This window comes from Phoca vitulina, unplaced genomic scaffold (assembly GCF_004348235.1).
Source record: "Phoca vitulina isolate PV1807 unplaced genomic scaffold, GSC_HSeal_1.0 scaffold13, whole genome shotgun sequence".
Lineage (NCBI taxonomy): Eukaryota > Metazoa > Chordata > Mammalia > Carnivora > Phocidae > Phoca > Phoca vitulina.
Genome location: NW_022589716.1, coordinates 9,807,604 through 9,826,789, shown reverse-complemented (window position 1 = coordinate 9,826,789; position 19,186 = coordinate 9,807,604). Strand labels below are relative to the sequence as shown.

Genomic DNA, 19,186 nt, shown 5'->3' with positions numbered 1-19,186 from the left:
GCTACCCAGGTGTGGGCTTGACGTAAGGGTTCTTGGGCTCCAATTCCAGTCGTGGCACTGGATCTTACTCCATGCTGAGGATCTGAGGCTCCTGGGTTCTCACCCCAGGCATGTAGTCTGAGGAGTCAGAGTTGAGGCAGGGGTTGGGGTCCATTTCCACTGCCTTATGGATTTCCCTCTGTTTGGGAGCATGGAGAACTGGGGTCTCTTGTTGAGAACACAGATTTCTGGCTGGCATTTGCTTTCAGTAGTGGGGATAGGTATGGATTCGAGGGGATGCTTGGCAGACAGGGCATTATGGGTGTTTACAGCAAGAGTGAACCCCAGATTTATGTGTCTTAGAAGGGAGCCTCTCCTTTCTTCACCTGACCCTGATTCTGGCTCTGAATTTCCCAGGACTAGTAAAAGGGGCTCTTGTCAGCAGGTGAGTCGGGATAGGCCCAGGCACTTAGGCATCTTGGAAGAGGGCTGGTTTCATGGGGTCCAGACCCCCGACAGCCTGTAACCACTTGGTTGGCAGTGTAAGAGCTATCCTGTGCCTGTTTGCTGATCCATGATGAAGCTGGAGCCTGGCCTGACGTGGCAAGTCTCTCCTGTAACCTCAGGCAGTTCGTCTTGCTTCTCTGTACTCGGATTTCTTCCCACCCCAGCCTACGGTACATCCTTTGGGCATTTTCCATTTTCCCGGCTCACTGTGTCAAAGATCCTCCTGCAGGCGCAGGGTAGGCTGGTCACAGCGGCCTTTGCTGACTCTGGGTGGCAGCAGCCCCCAGACCAGATGCCTCACTTCACACTCAGGTTGCATTTTCCTCACCTTTACCAGAGTGGAAGTCACGGAAAGTGCTCTGGATTTCTTAGTTTCAGCGGGAAGACAGAGGAGAATAGAAACAAAGAAGATTCAATATTTGTTACCAAGCTACAATTTTTAGAGAAAGTTCCTGGTGGAGTCAGAGCATCCTTGGACAGTGGCCGGGGGGGTGGGGGTAACATGGCTGTGCCAAGTCTAGGAGCACCAAAGATTCCGATGCTCCCTGCAGAGGGGCACCCTGGGCCTGGGGATCAGCATGGGGGGCTGGGCCCATACCTCAGGCTCTGACCTGTTGCATCCACTCTTGGGAAGCAGGCCAGATCCCCTCTCCTTTTCCTTCCAGAGGCAACAACTGAGTTTACTGGGAGGTGGGTCAGGGCTGCTACCAGGAGCATGTTAAATAATGACTGTGTTTACTGGAAGGGGGAAGTTGCCTTTGGCAGTGCAGCGAGGAGACAGACCTTTGACCGTTTCACGTGGATTGCAATAAGCCTCTCGCCGTGGCTCTCAAACCTCAGTGTACTTCCGAATCACCCTGAGGGCTTGTTAAACACAGGTTGCGCCATCCCCAGAGTGTCTGACTTGGTAAGGATGGTCGATGGTCCAGGGACCCACTCTGAGAGTCACTGGCCTGCTGGAAAACAGTCTAGCCGGTTGTGACCATGGCTTCCTGGGCAGGGACATAGGGGGAAGAAGAGAGTCTCTGACCATCTTGGGAAGTTTCCATGGCTCGTGGGGATTACAGTTTGGGAGAAGCACTTGGAGAATTGGGGTCCCTTTCAGCCCATTTTGGAGAATTGTAGTCCGCCTCTTTCCAAAAGAGGAAAAGTACTATGGCTTTGGTTCTAATATCAGTCTAGTGGTAAAAGAAATCCCAGCGCTTCCCTGTGGGCTCTTTAAACCTAGAGGCACCCACTGGGCTGAGCTTACAACGGCAAGCAGATGGATGGTTTTATTACCAGCCAGGATTCACTGGGGCGAGGATGGTACCCAGTGCAGCCCTCCGTGGGCCTGGTCTTCCTGTCTCGGCTCCTGTTCCGTCCGTTAGTGCTGCTGCACCAGTCCAGTGACCTGCTCTTGAACCACCTGCCTATTGTCCTCAGTGCCCCTGCCTCCTGCCCTGCATAAGTGGGTGCCTCCATCAGCCCCCATCCTCCAGAGCCTGCGGGGCCTCTAGGGAAGCTGGCGGGTGAGAGTCTCTGGCCCCTCGTGAGATGACCTGGGGGCTAGTGGCTCAACATCTAAGGCCTCAGGTGAAGGTCTGCTTTTTGGAGCCTTTTGGGGAAGTGCCTCCAGGTAACAAGAACAGGACCAAGTCCCAAAACAGTGGTAACAGCAGTGGCGGTGAGAGGATGGGACTGTAGGAGGGGACAGAGGCTGTATACCCTTCTCGGAGTGGCCCCTTGGAGTGGTAGTTTCCTGCCCCTGGAAAATTCTCATCCATTCCTCCTATCCAGAGGAGAGTGACACGATGCTTAGGAAAGAGAGCCTATTTAATGACTTAAACCAACAGGAGGCATGGTCTCGGAAACCCCAGGCAAGCATGGTAAGACATTCACAGTGTCAGGAAGATCAAAGAACCTGACTCTGGAATCCACACAGGACTCGGAGGGCCCTTGCTTCTAGCTCTGTGCTTGGGGACACATCCGGAGCATAAACCTGGGCACGCACACACAGCTTTCAGAGCTCTATTATCTCTTTCAAGGGTCTCATAACTGTTTGAGGTTTTCCTTTCCCCCTGGCACCCAAAGCGCGGGTTCAAGGTCAGTGGAGATTCCACATTGCACATGGGGAAATGAGCAAGACAGTGGGCAGTGGTGGGGTCCTGATACCGTGATGTATTGTGATGCTTTACTACAAGGCACACATGACCCAGGACCACAGCTGTGACACTGACTTTTTGCTGACAGTGGTGACAAGCATCTACAGCCCTGTCAGGCCATGCTAATGAGTCTTCTTCACAGGAGAGCCAACAGAGACCACGTATGGTTGCAAGCCAGAGAGGGTGGCACCAACTGAGGCTGTTGGGATCTGAGGGTCTTCTGTAGTTCCGTGCTATCTTTTCAAACCCAGAAACCTGAAAATGGAGGAAATGAGCCACAACGAGTGGAAAAGAGACCCCGTTGCTTAAGTCTGACTATGATTCTTTGGGCTGCCCCCTGTTCCCCAGCAGAACTCTACTCAGCCGTTTTACTTCTTCCCAGATGACCTCTCCTCCATGCAGCCTTCCTTCACCGGGAGGCCCCGCAGCTTGTGAATTCTTCCCGCCCCACCTGCTGGAGCGCTCTCCTTGCTGGAGCAGCTCCTCTTTCCTGTAGTCAGTTATTCGCTGGCCTGTCGTCTCCCCGGAGGGCTGGGGCCTTGGTCTCTATGTGGTGCCCAGCCTGTCACCGGAACACAGAGTGTTCTGGAAATCCGAGCTCAGTGGACACATGCCTGCAGTCTGTGGGCAGCATGGGTTGAGCCCATGAGGCAAGAGGCAGGCTCTGGCTCTTTCTTTTGGTATTTTTGATGGTCCCAGGTTAAATGAAGGAAACCACTTTCTGGCCTGGTTTGTCAGTTTGGGGGCAGGTGCATGGGGTGGTATGGGCAGTGACTGGGCAATGGAGGTGGTAGAATCTGCATGTCTGGACTAGAAGTTTCAGTACTTCTCATTTTCAGTGGAAAAAAGCCCTTTGCAGCTTGAATTCTCCAGATTGGATGGCAGCATTGGCCCATGTGGTGTAAGGGTGTTAGATAGTGCTTGTGTTTGTGTTCTCATCGGTTACCATGGAAAAAATCAGAATAGATGGTTTCCATGGAGATTATCTTAAAATTAGTTTCTTTGACGGTCTGGACATTGCTGCAGGGTTCACAGAATGCTTGTGGTGCCATTGGGGGATTTCTCTGTGGCAGTGCCAAAGACCGGCCTGAACATTGATGGATTCAGACAAATCTTCCTCCTGTGCTTGCAAATGCTAGGACACCAGGCTGGGGACACGTCCTCAGCTTCTTCCTGGGGTCTCACTCGCCTGGCCTCAGCTCCACAGCTCATTCCAGGCACCTGGGAGCTTTTTCTTTTTTACTAAATAAAACAAAACAAAAAACCTTTATATTGTAGAGAATTTCAAGCTAGCACAAAAAGTAGAGAGGATAGTGTAACAGACCCCCATGTATCTTTCATCTAGCTTCAGCATTTTGCCAGTCTATTTTGTTCATCTCCCTCCCCCCATTTTTTTTAGAAGAGTTGGAGTATTTTTGTTTAATCCCAGATACATTATTTTACCCTAAATAAAGACTTTTCTTGGTTATATAACTGCAGTGCTCTTGTCACATCCAACAAAATTAATAATCCCTTACTATCAAATGCCTAGTCCATACTCACATTTTTCCACATTGTGTCAAGAATATGGCTCTGTGCTTTTTGTTCAAATAAGGACGTGGGAGGCTTTGAGAAAATCCACATCTCCCTTCCCCACCATGGTTCTGGTGCCTGGAGAGATCGAGCAGTCTTGGCTAGAAGCACAGTTGGGCTGGGGGCAGGAGGAGCTCCAGGGTGCCACTCTCCCACCGTCCTCCGGGACATTTGTATCCTGCGAGCTCCAGGACACCCTTGTTCCAGCCTGGAGATGTGTCAGCTAGTGCCGGCTGTCCTGGGGCAGGCATCCGCTGGAGGGCGCTGTCCCTCTTTGGAGCCTGCAGGGGGAGGCAGGGAGAGAGGTGATGTAACCTTGGTTCACAACAGCTGTGTGAAGTTAATTTTCCAGGAAGGGGAGGCTGAGAGACCCCGTGGGATGTAGCCTCCCTCGACTCCTCCCTGGGGGTGAGGGCTTTGGCCCATAAGAGGCCCGCTGCCTCTGCGGGGCAGGCAGAGCCGGTGGCGGATATCTGTCTTGGCAGGCTGCACTCGTGTCCTGAGATGCTACACAAATTCTGAATTGCCGAGCTTGGGAGTGATGCCCGGGTGTGGTCGGTGCCTCTGACACTCTCCATTGAACTAAGTGCAAGGAGAGTTTAAAATAGCCAGCCTTTGTTCCCGAGGTTTTAAAAATTCAACCCCAGTAGTTACAATGAGCTGTCTTCAAGTGGATCTATAAATAAACTGCTACTGTTCCTCTTTGTCACCGAGAGCTTCGGCGTCTTCTAGAGATGTCGGCTCTGCTGCTCATCTTCATTAGCTGCCTCTCATCTGTGGGGCAGCTGCAGCCATCAGCAGGCTGGGCTGACGGCGCGGAGTTTGTAATGACAGCAACACGTTCCCTTTTAAAAAGCCACATTTTAAAAGCAAGATGAACTACACAGGGAAAGATGTATTTTCACATTTCACAGAAGCCTGGCAGAGAGGTCATCACCATCGGTCAAGGTCAACGCCACTGATAATACGTCCTGTCCACACGAGTTCTGCGATGTCAGGTGGTTCTCTTTTGTGGTGTTCTCGTCAAAAAATGGATAACCTCTTCCCAATCATGAGAAAACATCGGGACAGACCCACATCAAGGGACATATGACAGCAGAACGGATCAGTACTCTTCGAAAGTGTCAAAATCATGAAAGACAAGGGAAAACTGAGGAGCTGACCCAGATTGCAGGAGACCAAGGAGAAATAATGCAGCGTGAGGTCCTGGTTGGGATTCTGGAACAGCAGGGTCCAAGGACATTAGTAGAAAAACTGGTGAAGCTCACCTGGGGCCCTTAGTTTGGTTAATGGTATTGTCCCGGGGTTAATTTCCTGCTCTGATCATTGTCCTAATGGTTATGTAAGATGTTAGCGCTGGGGAAGCCTGGGGGAGGGATATATGGAAATTCTCTGTACTATTTTTTGCAACTTTTCTCTAAGTCTAAAATTAGTTCATAGCAGTCTAATTCTTTAAAAGAAAATCTCCAGTCAGTCCTTGGGCTTCATCTCCCTCCCCGGGTGCCATGGTTCAGGTGTTTGCAGTGGGAGGGTGGGTGTTTCTGTCTTGGAGGGGACAGGTGACCCTAAGGCGCTCAGTGCCCAGCCCCGGGTGGGCCTGTGGTCACATCTGTGGGGATGGAACTGAGCAAGAGCTGGCCCTGGAAGAAGCAGGTCGTGTTCGGAGGGAATGGTCTTACACCGCCGTGGAGGCTGCGGGACGGCTTCTCTGCTTGTCAGTAGCATCGTTTGTGCAAGTGCTCCAGGGGCCACGTCTGCTCCAGGAGCTCCGGGACAGATTCAGCAGGTGTTCTCTGGCCCGAGCACAGGCCCATGACGGGCCTGCCTTCTCCTGAGGCCTCCTCGGGCTGTGTGGACGACTCCACCCCACTCTTGCCCTCTTCCTTCTTCTGGTCCCTGTCACTGGCCCCCGGCTCTGCCTTGTAGCCCACCTGTGTGTGTTTCTGGCTACGCCAGGTATGAGGGCCTGGAGGGCATCAGCCCCTAAAGGCCTGGGGCGTTTTCCTGCTCTCTCAGCACCTCTTCAGGGAGGAGGGCCAGGGGCCCCCTCTGTGCCAAGGAAAGTTCTCGCTGCATGATGGCCTGCTTGCTCTCTCATGGCCTCCACCCATTTGCAGTCGCCAGGTCTTCCCCCGCTCATCCTTGCTCCTTTCTCCCCCCAGAGCTCCCATCACCTGGGTATGCCACTGCGGTGAGACAGACCTTCCCAGCTCCACTGTTTTCTCGGGGGGGCATATTTGGACGTTGGAATGACTTTCCAGTTCCTGCTTATCAGGGCAATCCTTTCACTCCTTTGAAAACTTTGGCTTTATACATCAGCCCTCTTGTGTGGGGGGAGATACTTGGAAACTCTCGGAGAGTGTGGCCGAGGGGCAGCTGGAGGTCGCTAGGGGTGGAGCCCAGGAGTGGTGTTCGAGCCTGGGTATAGAGGCCTCAGTCTTGCTTTGAGCCTGGGTGAGGAGATGGGGTTCCTTGGTTTGTGCATTTAGCATCTCCCAACGTGCCAGGCAGGTCTATGACTGACCCAGGTATGATAGGATGCCACTCGCCTCAAAGGGACCACTCTCTGAGAAGAGGACTGTGGGGTGAGTGGGCCGAGCCACCTGGAGTCCCAGAGTGGGTCAAGCATGTGGATCCCTCATCCATTTTAGACCCATCCTTCGACCCCTTCACAATTCTTAGTTCAGAGGACACCCTATCCCCTTCCGGTCAGTGGGGGCCTGGGGTCAAGGGATGGCTCTTACCCAAATGTGATCCGTTGTCATAGAGCGTTTAATTCAGTTCAGAGGCTGCTCTGCTGGCCCCAGGCCCTGTGTCCCTGAGCCTCTTGGCTCCCTCTGTGCGCACAGATGACCCAGCACCCTGCCCTCCTTGGGAGCCTGCTATGGGGAACACACGAAAATACCCTTGCACATTCATACTCTAGATAAAAGCCAACACGGTAACCAAATCCCATACTCATACTTAGGCTGGCTTGGAAGAACATTGGCAAGATTGTCGAACAATTAGATGATTTTAAGACACCAGAATTCCTCTTGGGTTCAGCGCTATGTTTAGAACCAGAAGTTTTCTCTCTTGTTGGACTCCAGGCCGGAACTCTAAATTATAGGGCAAACAAGGCTGTTGTATATCTAGTCCACAAATATGTGTGGTGGATACAGTACCAGGTTTCTTTAGAACTCCGATTTGAAAAAACGGCCGTGCCTTTTTTCCACTTGAAGAGCTGGAGAGAAGTGTGAGCTCAAGTGAGCTCTGTCCTCTTTTCTGCTCTCCTGGCCAGGATCAGGTTTAGCAAACAGAGGCAGGCAGACATAGACACCCATTAACTTTTCATGAGGGCAAATTGTCAGAGCCAAAGGCCCAAGGCAAAGACGGTAAGAAATGTGTCCACAAATCTCTGCACCCTCACTTAGCAGACTATGTGACGAGCAGTTGAATGAAAGATTAAGTTGAAAAGATTTAATCATGGTGTGTGTGTCTGTCCATTTCTTCCAGTTTTGTGCTCAGTCCTGCTTTGGAAACACACTGACACGCTTTGGTGTTTTAAGTGGGCCATGGCCAGCCAGACTGCCGCCTGGTTCTATACAAGTTGGGTACCAGTGAAACAGCCCAGATCTTGGGCCCAAGTCACCTTCCTCTCCCCTTTCTGGCCCAGAGTCAAGCCGTGGACCAGTTCCTGGGTGCTTTTGTCTGTGACAGAGTTTGTTTTCAGAACAGGCCGAGCAGGCAGCAAGGTCCGGTGTTAGAGATTAAAAGAAAAGGAGAAATTTCCACCTTGAGCAGGTGTTAATAATTGACCACCCCACTTAACCAGAGGGGGTGTTCGGTCACATCAGCTCACAGCATCTTTATGGTAAATCTCCGACCACTGCTGGCTGCTGGCCAGGTGTGTGCAGACCTTGCTTGCTCCTGACCGTCAAGCTGCATAGGGACCCCTGAGCGGCTGGGGCCTGACATTCCACAGACGGGGTGGCCGCTGCCTGGGGACCTCCACTGATGACCAGGGAGACTGAGGCTTTGGGAGTTGAACTGCACTGAAACGTGAGCTGGTTTTCTGCGTCTGGGAACTGTAATCCCCAGGCCAGTGGTGGGCCTCATGGGCCTCTCCTGGGGTCTTTAGCCTGGGGGTTTGCCCATTGGTGATGTCCAATGGAGAGCTAGTGATCACCTTGAGTACGGAGTGGCCGTGATGGGTAGTGTCAAGTGCAGTGTCATGTGATGGGCAGGTTGGGTTTCTAGGGGTATTTCAGTTGTAACTGCATCTTTTTTTTTTTAAGTCAGGCTTATTAACATACAAATCGTAGCATTCACCATTTTATTTATTCATTCTTTTTTTTTGAGTAAGCTTTACGTCCAACATGGGATTTGAACTCACCACCCTGAGATCAAGCGTTGCATGCTCTACTGACTGAGCCAGCCAGGCGCCTCAGCATTCACCATTTTAAAAAATGAACCGCTGGGGTGCCTGGCTGGCTCAGCCGGTTAAACATCTGACTCTTGGTTTCAACTTAGGTCATGATCTCAGGGTCATGAGATTGAGCCCCACATAATCGGGCTCTGTGCTCAGCGCAGAGTCTGCTTGGGATTCCTTACCCCCTTCCTCTCCTTCCCCCTCTGCTCCTTCCCCCACTTGCATGCCTTGTCTCTCTCTCTAAAATAAATAAAATCTTTAAAAAGTGAATTGCTCTATGAGTTTGGATAGACATGTACAGTTAATCACCACCATGATCAAAGTACAGAATATTCCCATCATACCAAAAATTCTTTTTTGCCTCTTTATATCAATCTTTTCCTTCCCCCGCCAGCCATAGGCAACCACTAATCTGCTTTCTGTCACTACAAATCGGTGTGTGTTTTTCAGAATTTGATATAAATGGAATCATGTAGTTATATTATTCTTTTTGGTCTGTTTTGTTTTTTTTTTTCACTTAGCCTAATTATTTTGAGATTCACCCATGTTGTTACATGTATCAATAGTTCATTTCTTTTTATTGCTGAGTAGTACTCCGTAGAATGCATACACCACAATTTGTTTATCTGCCTGTTGGTGAACATCTGGGTTGTTTTCAATTTTCGGCTATTACAAATAAAGCTGCTGTTAACTTTTATGTACTTATCTTTATACGGACATATATTTCCCTTTCTCTTGGGTACATACCTAGCTGTGGAATGGCTGGGACATAACAAGTGTATATTTAGCCTTTCAAGTAACTGTCAGACTCTTTTCTGAAGTGGTTGTACCATCTTACATTCTCCCCAGCAGTGTCTTGAGTTTGAATTTCTCTACCTCCTTGCCAACACTCGGTATTTTTGGCTTTTTAACTTTAGACCATTCTACTAGGTGTATACTGGTATCTTACTGTGATTTTTTTTTTTTTTCAAAAGATATTTATTTGAGAGAGAGAGAGCAGGGGGAGTAGCAGAGGGAGAGGGAGAGGCAGGCTCCTGCCTGAGCAGGGAGCCCGACATGGGACTTGATCCCAGGACCCTAGGATCATGACCTGAGCTGAAGGCAAATGCCCAACCGACTGAGCCACCCAGGCGTCTCTCTTACTGTGATTTTTATCTTGCATTTTCCTAACAGCTGATGATGTGTAGAGCATCTTTTATGTGTTTGCTTGCCATCTTTATATGTTTTTTGGTGAAGTGTCTGTTCAAATCTTTGGTTTCTTTTTTTCTTTTAATTAGGTTGTCTTCTCATTGAGTTTTGAAAGTTCTTATATATTCTGGATACAAGTCCTTACCAGATATGTGACTTGCAAATATTTTCTCCCAGTCTGTAGTTTGTGTTTTCATTTTCTTAACAGTGTCTTTCAAAGAGCAGTTTTTAATTTTGATGAAGTCATTTTACCAACGGTTTCTTTTATGGGTCATGCTTCTGGTGTCATACCTAAGAAATCTTTGCCTAATCCAAGGTCACAAGGATTTTCACCTATGTTTTAGAAGAAAAGCTTATACAAATATTACAGTTTTAGGTTTTACATTTAGGTCTGTGATCCATTTTGAGTTATTTATTTATTTTTTTAAAGATTTTTTTTTTTTTTTCTTAAAGATTTTATTTATTTATGTGAGAGAGAGAATGAGACAGAGAGAGAGAGCATGAGATGGGGGAGGATCAGAGGGAGAAGCAGACTCCCTGCTGAGCAGGGAGCCCGATGCGGGACTCGATCCGGGGACTCCAGGATCATGACCTGAGCCGAAGGCAGTCGCCTAACCAACTGAGCCACCCAGGCGCCCAAGATTTTTATTTATTTACCTGACAGAGAGAGAGAGCACAAGCAGGGGGAGCAGCAGAGGCAGAGGGAGAAGCAGACCCCCTGCCGAGCAAGGAGCCCGATGTGGGGCTCGATTCCAGGACCCTGGGATCATGACCTGAGCCGAAGGCAGATGCTTAATGACTGAGCCACCCAGGCGCCCTGAGTTATTTTTTATATGTGGTACGAAGTATGTACCAAAGTTCATTCTTTTACATATGGATATCCAGTTGTTCCAGCAGCTGTCTTTACTAAGTTGTTTGTGTACCTTTGTTAAAAATTAATTGACCAGATATCTGTGGGTATATTTCTGGACTGCATTTGTTCTATTGTTCTATGCATCTCTCTTTTTACCAGTACCACACTGTCTTGATTGCTGTAGCTTTAAACTAAGTCTTAAAATCAGGTAATGTGATTTTTCTAATTTTCTTCTTTTCTTCAAAATTTTTTTGACTTCTCTAGTTGCTTTGCCTTTTCATATCAATTTTAGAATCGGCTTCTTGTTTCCTATAGCTGATTTCAGAGAGAACTGATATCTCAGCAAAATTGAGCCTTCAGTATGCAAACATGGTATATCTCCTCATCGATATTGGTCTTCTTTGATTCTACTCATCAGTGTACTATAGTTTTCAGCGTACAGATTTTGCATATATGTTGTTAGATTTATGTCTAAGCATTTTTTAGTGGGTTGAATGGTGGCCTCCTCAAAAATATGTCTGTCCTGACTGACCCCCAGAACCTGCGAATGTGATCTTATTTGGAAAGAGGGTCTTTGCCAATGAAGTTAAGATAAATCTCGAGATGAGATTATCCTGGATTATTGGGTTGGCCTTAAATCCAATGACAAGTGTCCTTACAAGAGATACATGGAGAGAGGAAAAGGCCATGTGAAGATGGAGGTAGAGACTACAGTTTTGCAGTCATAAACCAGGGAATCCTGGAGCCACCAGAAGCTGGAAGAGGCAAGAAAGGATTCTCTCTTAGTGCTTCCACTAAGCAGTAAGGGGGCCCTGTTGATACCTTAATTTTGGATTTCTAGCCTCCAGAACACGGAGAGAATAAATTTCTGTTGTTTTAAGTCACCAAGTGTGACAGTTTGTTAGAGCAACTGTAGGAAAGTAATAACACATTTTATGATTTTTGGTGCTATTGAAAAGATAATGGCCAAGGATTTTTGAAAATTAATGAAAGGCATCAAACCACAGATCTAAAAAGCTCAGAAAAAGGAAAAAAGGCTGAATAAAAAACAAAAACAAACTCCGCACAAATTACATTCAAGCTTCTGAAAACCAAAGATTAAGAGAAAATCTTGAAGGTAGACAGAAAAGTGACATTGTATACAGAGGATCAAAGGTAAGAACCACAGAAGAATTCTCATATGAAACTATACAATCCAGAAGTCATTGGAGTAACATTTTTAAAGTATTGAAAGAAAAAGACTGTCAACCCAGAATTCTGTACTTAGCAAAAATACCTCTTAAAAATGAAAGAGAAATAAAGACTTTTTTTCAGACAAAAGCTGAGAAAATTTGCTACCACCAAACTTGCTCTATAAGAAATGTCTCTTTTCTCTCTCTTTTCCTTCTGGGATTCCAGTCACACATGTTAGACAATTTGATATTGTCTCACAGTTTATGGATGCTCTGTTCTGGGTTTTTTCCCCCCCTATTGTGTCAGTTTGAGGAACTGATCAATGTTGAAGGACATTGATTCATTTTCCTCAGCTGGGCTGAGCTTAGCCCGTCAAAGCCATTCTTCCTCTCTGTTACTGGGTTTCCGATTTCTAGCATTTTCATGGACTCTTATAATTTCTACCTCCCTGGTGGAATTCCCCATCTATCCATGTGTGTTGTCCACACTTTGCAATACAACCTTTAACATACTAGTCATAGTTATTTTAAATTTTATGTCTGATAGTGCCAACGTCAAAGTCATCTGATTCTGCTGAATGCTTTTTTTTTTTTAAGATTTTATTTATTTATTTGACAGAGAGATAGTGAGAGCAGGAACACAAGCAGGGGGAGTGGGCGAAGGAGAAGCAGGCTTCCCGCCAAGCAGGGAGCCCCACGTGGGGCTCGATCCCAGGACCCTGGGATCATGACCTGAGCCAAAGCAGACACTTAACGATTGAGACACCCAGGCGCCCCCCCCCCTTGTTTTTTAAGATTGTATTTATTTGAGAGAGAGAGAGAGAGTGCGTGAGCATGCGTGCATGAGTGGGGAGGGGCAGAGGGAGAAGCAGGCTCCCTGCTGAGTGCAGAGCCCAATGTGGGGCTCAATCCCGGGACTCCGGGATCATGACCTGAGCCGAAGGCAGACGCTCCGACTGAGCCATCCAGGCGCCGCTGCTGATTGCTTTCTGTCTGACAGTGGGGTTTTTTTCCTTGCCTTTTTGTATGTCTCATAATTTTTGATTAAATGCATACATCATGGTTAGGATAGTAGAGACAGAAGTAAATAGTCTTATCAGGAGTTGAGCTGAGTTTAGTGTTATTGTGTACTTAGGTTGAGGCCTGGGTGTAGGAGGATTGTTCTCAGTGTTCCTGCTCCATCCCCAGCTATCAACCTTCCTCTGGGGCCTGTGCCTCAGAGGGCATCTATTTCCATGCTCTTACCCCTACCCCAGCAGTAGGCTGCTGGTCCTTGGTTCTTGGTGCTGGCTGGCTTTGTTGCAGGTCTTCTCTGTTGTGCTGGCCCCAGCTTCAGTCTTAGGCAGGCCTTACATCCCTGGGTCTCAGTAGTAGGGCATTCTTAGTAGTCCATCCCCTCCCTCAGCCATAGGAGGCCCGAGTGATCTTGGCTCAGGATGGTTTCTTGCCTCTCCCACCAAGGGCAGAGGATTTTTATCTTTCTTTGCTCTCCTCCCAGTAGCTTACAGGTTTTGTTTTGTAGGGAGAAAGGTTTCGTGCCCGCTCCCTTCCTCCAGGTCTGCACCCTCAAGGATGGTTTTCTCCCATCTCCTGCCCTGCCCCCAGTCTTTTCATGAACGCCCAGTGGAAGTCTATGAGAAACCTGTGGGTGGGCACAAATTCCCCCTTGTGTCCGTGGCTCTCAGGGGTTCTTCACTCTCACCCTCTCTACACTCAGCCTCTAGCAATGTGTTGGCTTAACCCCGTTCTTCTCACCCACTTGTGTCGCACTCAGTGTCCCTTCCTCCCATGCTTTGCCAGAGGTGAGTTGATGCTCTCACTTCGGTTTCCTTAGAAGAGTCTCTCTTTCTTTAGATTTCAGGTTAGTTGTTTGTTTTGTGACTTCAGTTCTCTGATTTAAGGAAGTTATGATTCTTTAGGATTGTCGGCTTTCTTCTTGTTAGGTTGGGCTTAATGTTTTCCCCAACTTTCTACATCCTAGGGAGGGGTTCCTTATCCATATCTACATCTTGATGATGAACCAGTGAGACCATAGTCAGTCCAGATGGGTTGATTGCTTGTCACAAGGAAGACCTACAAGCTGTTTTGTTGTTTTGTTTTTTAATAAACGTATGGGTTGGTGACCCATGTGTTCGAGTGGCTGAGATCAACGAGATATTTCTGCAGTTTCTACTGTGTGCAAAGTGCTGAGCTCCTGGTGGCCTGGGACAGGCCGGTGGCAACAGAAACTGAGGCGAGCAGAAGATGAACCTGCTATGAGAGCCTAGGATCCCATACCAGGGTGGGGTGAGAGGGGGCACCTACGGACCCCAAGTGAGATTTCCACGAAGTGAAAGAGATTTGGCTCTTCTGAGTCTTCACCTTTTTTTCTGTTGACGTTAAGAGGTTTGTATTTGGCAAAAATGAAAGCTGTCAGCTCGGTGCAGCTGTGTAGGTACGTAGTGTGTGTGTGCCGATGTCCTTGTCCCTGAGAACCGCCGGCCCGGGCCCCTGGGACCCTTTGATGTTGAACAGGCAGAGCACTGACGGCATTTCCCCCTCACCTGCTACCCCGGGTGTTCCGTCACTGTCATTGCTCACAGCCCAGTGCATGCGTCCCTTCCCACTCCCGTTCGTCATCTCCTTATCTCTGCTTATCGCTTGTTTGCCCAGCCCTGGGAAGCACGCATCTCCAGGGTGCTGTGGGGTAGGGCCGCGGGCCCTTTGCCTTGGCAAGGTTTCATTACCCAGGAATGTCACCGTGGGGGCCTGGGCTCTCGGAGGTGGCCAGTGTGTGTGTGGAGGGCCTGCTCTGTGTTCAGCTCTGTGCCGGGCAGGCGGCCGGGAGGGGGGCGGTGCAGGGGTTGATGCAGGAAGTGTTCGATGCCGGATGTATGTGGAAGGCACGTGGGGGCAAAACTGCAGGCCGTGTCACCTGTCAGAGGCTGCCTGATGTCAGGGGACTGCCTCTGCTGGGGGTTCCGATCCCAGCTCTGTCATTTCCTGGGTGACTTCGAGCAAGACCTCTAACCTCCCCGAACCTGCTTCCCCATCTGAAAAGTAAGCTTAATAATGCCTGCTGTGAAGGGCCGCGGTAAGGACTAAATGAAGTGACATGTATAAGCGCTGGCACGCGGCAGGTAACAGGTGGACAACATGCGCTGGCCTGGTGGCGCGTGCAGTGCTGTCCTGTCCGCCGGTGAGAGAGCGGACGGCAAGCAGAAGGGGCCGTGTCCTGGGGAAGGTAAGGCGAGGACCAGACGGTGCGGCCAGAGGAATAGCCTGGGCCAGGCGGGACCCTGGGCTTGTGAGGAGGCCCTCCCGACGGTCCCTTGCCCTCGGAGCTTCCGTCTCCCTTGTTGTAACCTGGCCGCAGCCCGTGCGAGCTGGGAGTAGGCAGGGGAACAGGCAGGGGAACAGGGCGGTTCCCGCGGCCCCGCCCTCCGAAGGCTGCCTCCCTGCCTCGGCTCGCAGTTGCTGTCCTCAGTGCACCTTTGGAGCTGGCTCTGTTTGGGCTCAGAAGGGTTCCTGCTGCGAGTCAGCGGTGCTCCCCCTGCTCCCCCCCACTCCCCATCATCACTGTGCTTCCAGAGCCTCGGCTCGGCGCTGTCAGCTTCTGGGCCGTTTTTCAGAAACACTCAGAATTTCCATTCTGTCCTTCCCAGGCAGCCGGCAGCACCCGTCTGGCCACTCCTTGAGGATGCTGGCTGTCGGGACAGAGGGCTGCCTGGCTCCCGCCCTCCCTCTCGTGGCCTTTCCTGAGGGAGCCCTGGGGACCCACTGTCCAAAGGAAGAGTGTGCATGTCTGGAAGTGGGGGGGGGGGGTCCTTCGGAAGCAGTGGGCACAGGGCTGGAGCTGCTTCTCAAGAAAGGCCTGCTGCTGATTTTAGAGAAGTTCCTTTCACAGCCCAGCCCTTTGGGGCGGGGGGCAGGCCCAATCATCACCCTCATCTTGCAGATGAGAAAGTGGAGGCCCGGGAGGTTAAGCCTCTTGCCCAGGGCCACCTCGCTGATCAGTCCTGGAGCTCAGATGTCGGCCAAGGCCTGTCTGAATCCCTGCTCTTCCCCACTGCACTCTGCTGGCTCTTGACATTGCCGCCTAGGTCCGGGGGCTGCTGCAGGGAGGTGAGGGCTGGTTGAGGCTTCTGGAACATTTCCTTTTGGGGTGGACTCCTGCATAGGCATTGGGATCTGAGACTGTGTGCCACGGCCTGTCGAGAACCAATGTTGTGGTTGAAACTGGCCCTCGTAGTTCTTATAATTACAAGACACACTTCAGCAGTAACCATCAGGAACCTTTGAAAAAATGAAGGTTTATTACTTACAAGACCTAGAAATAACACACGTGAGGCCACACAGCAAGGGTGAGGGTAGAGGGTAGAGGGAGCGAGTGCCTGGGGTTCCACTTTTATTGGGATTGAGGGTAGAGGCCTAGGGATTTTCAGGGCTCACTCTTTAATGGTGAATTTTAAACATAAGAGAATTTAGAAGAATTTAAGAAAAAACCACGTGGCCATATGGTCAGTTATCAAAATCTACCAAGATCTGGGAAACAAAGGAGCCTCCATGGTGGGGGGTGGCCCAGCCCTTTACCTGGTCGTGGGCGGCAGCAGCGTGTTTATTCAAGATAGCCCTCTTCGAGTGGATGCCTCTCTGAAGTGGATGCCTGGGCAGTCAAGAAGTCAAGCGCTTGCATTACAAAACAGGAGGAAAACCCCCGCACCTGTCAGGGCTGCACTGGCCAAGCCCATGGACTTCTGGAGGACTTGGCGGGGGGCGGGGGGTTGGGGGGGCCGGCCCTGGTGGGTGAAGGGCTTACAGAGCGGCTGCAGCACGCAGCTGACCCGCCCATGATGGGCTTGCACGCAGGACGCTGCTCCTGTTTTCGAGAACACCCCTCGAGCTCTGTGTCTCATCTTCAGATTCTCTCTCACCTCCAGAGCCTGTGTTTTTCCGGGTTCAAAAGGACATGCACTGGAGAGTTTGCTATCTATGAGACTAGAACACTTTCCAAATAAAGGAAAATAGGCGGTAGGGTCCATGTGCCAAACTGCCCTCCTTGGCTACTTGGGAACCCTGTCCTGGGCTGATTCGCTTCTAGGACTCTGATGCCCGCCCAGGTGAGCATGTCCAGAGCAGAGCATCTTCCTAGGGCTGGGCCACTGTGGGTTCATCCAGGAGCTGGGCAGACTCAGAGATGCAAGCCGACTGCTGGTGGCACGTGTGCAGGCAGCCTAGGTGAGCCCCAGTCGTAGCCAGTATACTCTGCCAGCTGGGTGGAGTTGCCGAGGCTCTGTGGCACATGGGTAGCTGGCAAGCCGTGAGCCCAGTGATGTCCTAGATTCAGAAGGGACAGGGGTGATGGGTGTAGGCAGGAGACAGGGAGAGGGACGCGGACCCATGGACGGGCAGTGGGCCCTGTGGGCAGGCCGGCATTGGTCCGTCCCACTTGTGTGTCCTGGCCCTGGAGATGGAGTGGCTGGAGGAACAGGGCAGGGGTGGGGCAGGCACAGGCGTGTGGGAGGCACAGAGGCGCTGCCCATCAGGCGTTCAGGGTTGCAAAGCGAATGGAGGCCAGGATGCTGGGGGCAGGGGAAAGGAAGGGTGGATGAGGGCCTTCCAGTAGGAGGGACCTTGGGAACTGGGTGGGAGGGGAGCTATGGAAGGAGGTAGGCTAGAGTGGGGTGCCTTGTCAAGGGGCTCGAATTTTCTCCCAAAGGCAATGGAAAGCCCTGGAGGACTGGCAAAGCCAGGGAGTGACGTGGTAACATTTGGAAGTTTGTGAGGTCGTGGTTTAAAATCCTGAACCCCAAGTGTGGCTACCTTTATGGGTTACTGGGGCTTTGGGGCCGGCTGAGAGTGAGAGTCTCACCAAGTACGTCATTTCTTCAGGGAGCAAGTCCACAGAGGAAGGTTCCAAGACCAAAACTGGGGCATCTGCCGACTGTGTCCTCGGGAACCCGGTGGCTCTGGGAATCCCACCCTACTGAACACATGCACAGTGCTTCCTGGGCTAGGAGAAGCGTTCATCTGTATATAGAGTGGTGCCTGAATTTGGGGGGACCCATGTCGGACTGGGATGAGTCCCCTTAGGAAATCACCTGTGCTTGGTGATTGTGGGCGTGTATTTGGGGGTGGTGGTGGCAGAGGTTAGGCTGGCTTCTGCATTTGGGAGCTGAAGCTTCTCAGGCAAGAACACTGATCCCTCACATCCCTGGAACGTGATCTACAACAGCCCAGGGTGCCTGTCCCACCAGGCACAGGACTCCCACCAGCCATCTGGATGTTCACATAAAATGCCTGTTTTCCCAGGGGTTCTGCCCTTGGGTGGGGTTGGAACCCCCCCCCCCCCAGTTCTAGGCCATGCCCATGCTGGGGGAGGGGAATGGGCCTTGAGCTTGCCAGGAAGAGGGGTGACTTCAGAGCCAGCCTGGGCTTCAGGGTCCCTGGACTCTGAGGGGCCTACTGGGGGGTGCGGGCGGCATGAGGAGGCAGCGGAGGGCACTCAGCGGCCCACCTGCCCCTCCCTCCCAGGCTCCTCCAGCCCTCACTGCCATGTGCTTGGATGGCACTCCTCACTCATGGCCTGTGCTCAGAAAGGAAGTCCTGGAAAGTGGCGCGTGGCCCGGATGTGGGAGTACCACCACACTGCATTTCTCACCAGTATTTGGAACTCATGTTTTCCAGTTTGTGGGTGGTTTTCCACTTCATCCTTTGGAGGGGCTATTCTTCTTTCTGTGTTTCTTTAAGCCCTGAATGAGGACTGAAGGACTCCCTTTCTTTTCATTGTCTTTAGCCAGATGTGGATTTCCCCGTCCCTCCCGGCAGAGGCAGGAGTCAGGAGTCGGTGCAGAGCCAGCCCCAGGAGCCCATCAGCATGCCCCAGACGCTGACCAGCACGCTGGAGCACATTGTGGGCCAGCTGGACGTCCTCACCCAGGTAGGCTGTGACGTGCACTCACCCCACTTGGCCTGGCATTTGGCCTATTTGAAGTTGGGCAGCAGGTGCTGTATTTTTAAAAAACATCATCATAATGGACCTACTTTCCAGCCCAAATTAATGAAGTTGCAGTGCCTGCCCTGAGGTCCTGGCTCTCAGAGCCATCTGAGCTGTGGCCAAGCCACTGGACCCCAGAATCACCAGTGCTAGATCCTGCCAGGGTGTTCCCTCCCAGGGCTGGCCTGGGCCACAGTAGAGCTTTGAAGGAAACACTGCCCATTCATTCCGCTCATCGCGGGGTGGGCACAGTCCAGGGGCATGCCAGGGAACTGTGAGCACTGAGTCAAGGCATCTGGGAGCCCAGGCTCTGGCTTTGAGCTGGCATTGCTCTTATCCTCCAAGCGACCTTGGCGAAATCCCTTCGGTTCTCCAAGCCCTGGT

General features: G+C 50.9%; 1 protein-coding gene across 1 annotated transcript in view; it reads left to right on the top strand.

The window, feature by feature from the left end:
- Positions 1–19,186, top strand: part of POC1A (POC1 centriolar protein A) — a 69,274-nt gene that overhangs the window by 30,853 nt on the left and 19,235 nt on the right. The window contains exon 10 of the mRNA XM_032411400.1: positions 18,602–18,745. Within this exon, the coding sequence (XP_032267291.1) occupies positions 18,602–18,745 (144 nt within the window). The remainder of the gene's footprint in view (positions 1–18,601; positions 18,746–19,186) is intronic.